At 32.8% G+C, this 8,500-nt stretch overlaps 1 protein-coding gene across 1 annotated transcript; it reads left to right on the top strand.

Moving 5' to 3' along the window:
* Window positions 1-3,629: 3,629 nt before the first annotated feature.
* LOC139853896 (alcohol dehydrogenase class-3-like) lies at window positions 3,630-6,985 on the top strand. The gene is made up of 11 exons (XM_071843237.1): window positions 3,630-3,827; window positions 3,945-4,003; window positions 4,465-4,517; window positions 4,622-4,758; window positions 5,206-5,252; window positions 5,349-5,674; window positions 5,831-5,913; window positions 6,005-6,080; window positions 6,209-6,366; window positions 6,439-6,600; window positions 6,694-6,985. The coding sequence occupies exons 1-11, from the start codon at window positions 3,630-3,632 to the stop codon at window positions 6,802-6,804; spliced, it is 1,410 nt and encodes a 469-aa protein (XP_071699338.1). The 3' UTR covers window positions 6,805-6,985.
* The last annotated feature ends 1,515 nt before the right edge of the window (window positions 6,986-8,500 follow it).

Genomic DNA, 8,500 nt, shown 5'->3' with positions numbered 1-8,500 from the left:
CCTACAACCAGTACTCTGATACCAACTATGATGGCCCTGTCAAAACACTTAACGGCTCCATCACTTGGTCCCACAGCTTGATCGAACTTAAATGAATTTAATAAACGACATTGCATTCTTTTATTTCAAAAGTTTCCCAAAAAGGAAATATACCAAAATATGTAGTTTAAATAACCCAACATATTAAATACCAAAGTTGACATTAAAACATTGTCAACAAAACCCACAAGTTTTAAATTGTTCCAAAATAGAATGCAAGTGCAAAGTTTCATAATTGTTTAACAAAATCTGCCCAAATGCATGCAGACTCTTCTAACACAGCGGAAGCATCAAACAAACTCAAGTACCTGTGAAAACATGCGAGTAAACTGTCAACAGAAATGTTGAGTGAATTATAGGTTTAAATAATTGAATAAACTTTAGACCACAAGATTTAAAATGTTAGAAAACATTAAACATTATTCCATTATCAATGAGCCATCTGGTAACCACTTAACCCTTTATTTACCCTTTCCAAACACAATAATAATATATACTGAACAAGTGTATCTACAACAAAATACGAAGTACTAAACATTCCGATTATAAATTGCTAGCGCGACTAGCTCGAAATGGGGTTGTCAAACCCGATAGATCTATCCGTAGGATTCGCGTTCACCAGTAGAAACCAGTGATTACAGTTACCAGACTAGGGAATATTTTTGTTCAACTCATAACGAATAATTTAAATTTAATTGTCACTTGTGTCTAAACGTAAAATAAAATGCATGTAATCACATCCCAAAAATATACTTTGAAAAGTATGTAAAAACGGGACTATAACTCACCTTAATAGCAAACGAAGTAACCACACAAATATACGAACAGCAAACGAAGTAAAGTAATCAGGAATGATCACAATGCCGACCTATAAATAAAGCAGGTCGATATAAATAACTAACTTAGGTCAAGTCTTAGTATGATAGCTATTGTACATGTTGCAAGTAGACATAGAAAAACACTCAACATGCATCGGTTTGATCGGAACAGCGTACGGACACACACTTTCTATTTTTAAAAAGTTTCTATTTTTAGCAGGTTTCCATTTTTGGAAAGTTTCTATTTTAGGAAAGTTTCTATTTTTGGAAAGTTTCCAAATTTAGAAAGTTTCCATATTCAGGCAGTTTCTATTTTTAGAAAGTTATTAAGTTAGGAAAGTTTCCTTAATTAGAAAGTCAACAAAAGTCAACTGAAAGTCAAAGTCAACCGAAAGTCAACTCAAAAATCAACCTTTGTCAAACATAGTCAACGTTGAATTTTAAAAGTATAATTTATAATAATAATATAGGTTATAACTTTAATTAAAGTCATATATGTAATAATTATGTCATAACATAAGTTTAATTAAATTAAATGAATTATTAAAGTTAACATAAGTATAAATGATATAATTAATATAGCATAAGTATTTAATTAATTAATTAAATATTAATTATAATATAAGTATTATTAATTAATAATAAATTTTAAATCATATCATAAGTATTATTAATTAATAATGAATTATTAATCATATCATAAGTTTCTAATTATAATTATTAAATCATAAGTATTTAATAATTAAATTATAATTAAATAATAACTAAGCCTTATAATAATTAAATAATTAATTAATCCTTATTATAAGTCTTATTATAATAATTTCATAATATAAGTTTAATACTTACCATAAGTATTTTTCATTAATAATAAAAGTATTATTAATCATAAGTTTAATTAAATGTTTAATTAAATCATAAGTAATTAATAAATGATATAATAAATATATATATATATATATCATAAGTCTTAAATTAAATAATTACTTTTATATCATAAGTAATTAATTAATAATGAAATTCATTATTTGTATCATAAGTCATAAATAATAACCATAAGTTTTAATTAAAAGTTCGTCGGGTCATAACTTGAGCCCCGGGAATCAGTTTTCGGCGAGTATTATATATATCTTCGCCTAACCAACCCACCCGAAACATTAGTGTGCTCAAGAACACCCCAAGAACAGCAAACAAGTCGTGACTTACAGCCATAAATCAACTTGTAGCTTTAATCCGTTCAAAAACATGTTTTAGTCATACCGGGTGATCCGTGGCTCGGATTTCGATGAACTGAACATGAAAGTTCATTCCATCATCAATACTAACACACTAGTACAGCCTAAAGACTCCAAAGATGATCACAAAGTCGGACTATACCTGTACCAATTCGTTTTCACATTTTAATCTCAACAAAACACCATTTTAAGCATATATAGAGCTCCGGGAATCGAAATGACATGAATCCGGAGTCTAAAATTAATGTCTTGATGAGAGGAACTCATCTAGAAACTTTAATTTCACTTTTATATCAGTTATGTTTACAGAAAAGATCAAACAAGCTGCTGTCCCAAATTAATCAAATCAAAAACATGAATTAACGAGCATTTCTACGCATACAATCAACAATACAATAACATATAAGCATCATACTATCAAAATAACATAAAAACAGAAGATTAAAGAAAACAATTAAAAAGCTAGGGTTAGGGTTTATACCCTAATCGAGAATCAAGAGATGTTAACGTGTAGAATCCGATTATGCAAACGATCAAGTAATACAAGCCTTTGATGATTAACAAATGATGATGATGATGATGATGATGATGATGATGATGATGGTTGTGTGGTCGGCCGAAAAAGAGAGGAAAGGGGGAGAGGGAGCCAAAAATACTTGTAGGTTAAATGAGAAAAGAATGAATTTTACAAATAAAATGTAAAATGAGGGGAAAAGGGCTAAACACCCCCTTCATGGGGTGTTCGGCCGAATATGGTGAGGGGTGGGCCCCTTAGTGGGCCAATTTCATAAAACGATGGATTGATTTTAGCCCGAACGCCCGATCGAAACCCGGAACGCGAAAACACGATTACACGATTGAAAATTCGGAGAGATAACAAATACGCGACGAAATATATATATATATATATATATATATATATATATATATATATATATATATATATATATATATATATATATATATATAATACTATATATAATCATATGACCCTAAAATATCATATTTAAAATAATTAGGACTTAAAAATCCCAAAAGCTCGACCGTTGGTTTGAAAACCGAAAAGATTCGCCGGATAGAAATCCGCGACACGTAGAAACGTATAACTTTAATTATGAATACAAATATTCACATAACACATAATAATTAATATATATATATATATATATATATATATATATATATATATATATATATATATTATTACAAAAATAATAAAATATGTCATAGAAATGACGTGGCACGAATAACAATTAACGGTCGTTAAATAATTAACGGTAAAAGATAACGGAAAAAGTAGGGTCGTTACAAAATACATATATCTAATTTAACAATTATCAAACAAAATCAAGTTCTATCAAACATTTATCAATTTACAATCAACCTGGTTTCAAATTGCAACGGAATATGACTACGACGACGGTGGTTGTTCTGATGATGGTTCCAACGGTGGTTCTAGGTCTGAATCTCATTTTCTTGGTGGTCCCGTTTTTAGTCGGAATCAGGCTTTGGAGTTAACAAGGTGGTGGTTCCGGTGATGGTTCTGACGGTTGCTATTTCTGGCGACGAACACATATCTGAAACGAGATCTGAAACAACGTTTTTATCTAGATCATTTCTTCGTAGCTCGATTTTTTTATTACCTCGTGAACTTGTATCGAGAACTCGTTTTTCAAGCCTAGTAGTCAATCGAGAAATTGTATCTAGATCAGTTCGTCAAGGAACCAGCACATTAGTAAGTTGTTTGCTTCATTCTTTCAATTTAGGGTTTGGGTTTGAAATCACCTGATAAAATCGATAGAGGTGGGGATGAGATTGTTATTTGACTTTAATTAGGGTTTGTAATTTGTAGGTGGAGAGTAAAATAGAGGAAACTTTTTTGGGATTTACATGTGCAGGTGGGCATAAAGGGTGGGTTGGTGGGTTATTTGACAAGAGGGATCTAAATTGATGAAAATACCCTCATGTGCAGTGCATGTGAGGGAATTTAACAGAGTTTTTAAAGGCAGTTAGCAAATTGGACTCCTCGTGAAACTATTGCAAATCACAGTGACCCCTTAAGGTGAAAAAATTCTTTTGAACTCTACTTGTTATTTCGAACATACCACAGGGACCCCGGTGCAATTTTGTCTTTAAAAAAAAAAAAAAAAAAAAAAAAAAAAAAAAAGGGTGAAAAGTGAAAACTAGAGTGAACCCACACACTGTTCTTACGTTTGGATACACCCCTAAATGTTATTCGGATCCTCAACCGGATCTATCCAGATCTTAGTAACGTCAATAAACGTGGGCTTTGAATTTTGTTACTGCAATAATTAGCGCCTCACATTTCATACCCTTTCTTTCAGTGCTATCAAATCCACCGTCAATAGCTAACTGTGCATCGATCCGCCGGCTAGTACTCAAGGAAAAGTTATCACCTGCAAAGGTACTCTATATCACGTTGTCAGTTATTTTATTTTTACTGTAGAATTTAGCATAAATTCAAAACCCTAAGTTTGATTTTAATTGTGATCTTTGATTGTTTTGTAGCTGCGGTTGCTTATGAGGCTAATAAGCCGTTAGTAATTGAAGATGTTGAAGTTGCGCCACCGCAAGCCGGTGAAGTTCGAGTTCAGATATTGTTTACTGCATTCTGTCATACTGATGCTTACACTTTGAGTGGCAAGGTACAATCATCATCATCATCATCATCATCCTTCATCTATTATTTTAGTAAATTATAAAGTATAATCATACATATGGATGGTCACCTGATTGATTTAGCAGTGCACAGCGATTACATTGTTGATTAGGTTTTCATGAAACTACATCGACTGTTCGTATAATCGTATGATGATTTTTGTATCCTGTTTCAAATGAAATGTACTATTGGGAATTCATTGAGTAACTTGATGTTTGGATTGTGATTTTTTTTGGATGTTTAATAAAGCACTTGTAAGTTTGGAATAATCTCTTAGGTTATATTTGTTGAAAACTTGAATGGTGAGATTTTGAATATGTTTGGAATCAATCAAATCACTAAAATCGAATTAGTATGTGTCTATTGAGTAAGCGTTATATGGTTGCAAAAATGTTTATAGTCTGATATTATGACTTAAGTCCCTCCCCTGCAGGATCCCGAGGGTCTTTTCCCGTGCATTCTTGGTCACGAGGCTGCTGGGTATGTTCTGCGTTCATGTAACAGTGAGTTTAAGCTATTTTTTATTATTTTTGAAAGGATCAGGACTGTAATTATTCTTTAATATAAAATTTGCAGGATTGTAGAAAGTGTTGGTGAAGGAGTAACTACTGTTCAACCAGGGGATCATGTGATACCTTGTTATCAGGCTGAATGCAAAGAATGCAAGTTTTGTAAATCAGGAAAGACCAATCTATGTGGCAAAATTAGGGGAGCTACTGGAGTTGGTGTGATGATGAATGATCGCAAGAGTCGGTTTTCGGTTAGGGGAACTCCAATATATCATTTTATGGGAACCTCTACTTTTAGTCAATACACTGTTGTACATGATGTAAGTGTTGCTAAGATTAATCCCAAAGCTCCTTTGGAAAAGGTGTGCCTTCTTGGTTGTGGTGTTCCTACTGGTAACTCTTTTTAAAGTTTCTGATTTTCTTAGTTGTGGTGTTCCTACTGGTAACTTTTTTTAAAGTTTCTGATTTTCTTATTTTTATTTGTAAGCCATTGTAAAGTTAATTCTATGGTTCTGAACTTCTGATATCTTCACAATAATTTGTTTTTAGGACTTGGTGCAGTTTGGAACACAGCAAAAGTTGAAGCAGGTTCAAATGTTGCTATTTTTGGTCTTGGAACAGTTGGTCTTGCAGTAAGTTTCTGATATTACAAGATTCATTGTTGGGTGTTATTTTTAGCACCATTTAATAAAAAAATTTATATTTTTGACAACTGTGTGATAGGTGGCAGAGGGTGCAAAAGCAGCCGGTGCTTCACGAATAATTGGAGTCGATATTGACAGCCGAAAGTTCGATAGAGGCATGCATTATCTTGTTCTATTTCTTTTAATTTTCTTCTATGAAGGATTTTGTTTCCTCGTGTTTTAAGAATCTACAACTTTTTTTTAGCTTGAGACACTAAGATACTTCTATAATTTTGAATTGCAGCAAAAGACTTTGGTGTGACTGAGTTTGTGAACCCAAAAGAGCATGAAAAACCGATACAGCAGGTTCTTGTTGATATGACAGATGGAGGTGTTGATTACAGTTTTGAGTGTATCGGGAACGTTTCAATAATGAGGGCTGCTTTGGAGTGCTGTCACAAGGTAAATTTTATAAATTTTGTTACTGTATTATTACACGCGATAATCATATTAAACCACATTGTATAAATACAGGGCTGGGGAACATCAGTTATTGTGGGTGTTGCAGCATCGGGTCAAGAAATAGCAACTCGTCCATTTCAGTTGGTTACGGGTCGTGTTTGGAAAGGCACAGCCTTTGGTGGCTTCAAGAGCCGTTCACAAGTTCCTCAGCTTGTTGATAAGTATATGAACAAGGTAAACCCATACCCAAACCCAACAAGTGAATTCGTGATAGAGGTATCGTGTGTTTTTAGTTAAGTTTACATATCGTGATTTGTATGTCAACAGGAAATTAAGATTGATGAGTACATAACACACAATTTGACACTCGAAGAGATCAACAAGGCTTTTGAATTGTTGCATGGAGGGGATTGTCTGCGTTGTGTGCTTAAGGTTTGAAACAAGCCCTGCTATAAATGACTTTGATGTCGAAAATAAAGTAATTTTTTGTTTATCTATATCTATAAAACCTTGGGTTTATTACTGGTTATGGTGGCTGTGTGATAATGCTGATGATTTTGGGTAACAGATTTGATTTTGACCTAAGTTAAAAAAGATATCAGACTCGGTTGTTAGCATCTCTCAGGAGTTGCACCCTTGCATTTGTTTTGTCCTTTTAATTGTTTAGCATATTTGAAAATAAGCACCCTAAACAATAGTTCAAATCATTAGTTACAAGTCTAGTTGACATTAGTTCAAATCATTAAGAAGTTTGGTATAGTCATTCTGAGCTTTTAAAAAAGATAGTTATTGTTTAATGTGGTATCAACATAAAAAATATTTAGAATAATTAATTTCGTATTGTACTGAATAACTGACAAGTTTCCATGCCTTCATTTAGCATTCAAGAATGAAATAGCATAGCAACAAATGCTAATATTTCAAGTAGTTACAAAGAAATGTGTTATCCACGACGAATTTAGCCACTCATATGTCGTATGTTATAGATAGATTCAGAGCAAGTGGGCAAGAAACGAAATTCCTCGTATAAGGGAGTTGTTTACAGAGTCAAAGTCTTTATTTATTTTTTATTTTTTTTGTAAGCGAGTAAACCCTCCTATAAACGAGCACATTGGCTCCCCTATAGAAGGTAAAACCTGGGGTAATCAAGCCCCCCGAGCACGAGACCTGGTACCGGGTGAATTGTGCATTATGCGCACATTCTAGTCACACTAATTTTTTGAACAATTTGGCATAGCAATAGATATATGTCGTATGTAATAGATTCTAATAATATTCATTACAGATCAATATATTCAATGATTAGCTTTAATCAACTAATCTCAAACTAGTCAGTCAATTTGATTCCAAACATGTCATGTTGGATTATTATAGCAAAATGTCAAAAATGGTTATTAACACATATTCAACATCCTAAATCATACATCATACATACTAATCATTATTGAAAATGAAACGCAATCTGTGTTGATGTCTTGGACCAAATTTACATGTTTTGATCCAACCCAACTCAATCCATATACCTCTTACTAATATCATCAACTAATCTCAAACTAGTCAATTTGATTCCAAACATGTCTATGTTAGATTATTATAGCAAAATGTCAAAAATGGTTGTTAACACATTCAATATCCTAAATCATACTTACTAATCATTCAAATGAAACGCGTATGTTGATGTCCTGGACCAAGATTACATGTTTTGACCCAACCCAACCCCACCCCTATACCTACTACTGATATCATCAATCATAGTGATTTTAAATTCATCTAACAATCATTTTAGTTATTGTGATTTACTTAAAAGCAAGGGTTATCTAGCTATGCTCATTAATGAGTTTGGAGAATGTGGAGTGTAAACCTGTAAAAGCTAATTTGATACTGTTGCGAACATAGTGAGGGTCAAGGGGGCAACACCCCTTTCTGGGGTCCGATCCAAACAGTAGTACTTCACTATACATGTATTGTCAAAAGTTTCTTCCAAACGTCTCTTCCCGTCAAAAGTTATACTTTTTCGTGTAACAATTTTTCGAACCAAAACAAAGGGTTGTACCCTTTCGTTTTCAACCGCCGTCGATGATTAACTGAATTTCGAATTCTTTATTTGGTATATTTGCTTGCATTCCAAAAACAC

The sequence above is a fragment of the Rutidosis leptorrhynchoides genome, chromosome 6, assembly GCF_046630445.1.
Source record: "Rutidosis leptorrhynchoides isolate AG116_Rl617_1_P2 chromosome 6, CSIRO_AGI_Rlap_v1, whole genome shotgun sequence".
NCBI classification, from domain to species: Eukaryota; Viridiplantae; Streptophyta; class Magnoliopsida; order Asterales; family Asteraceae; genus Rutidosis; species Rutidosis leptorrhynchoides.
This window is presented reverse-complemented; position numbering and strand designations above follow the sequence as displayed.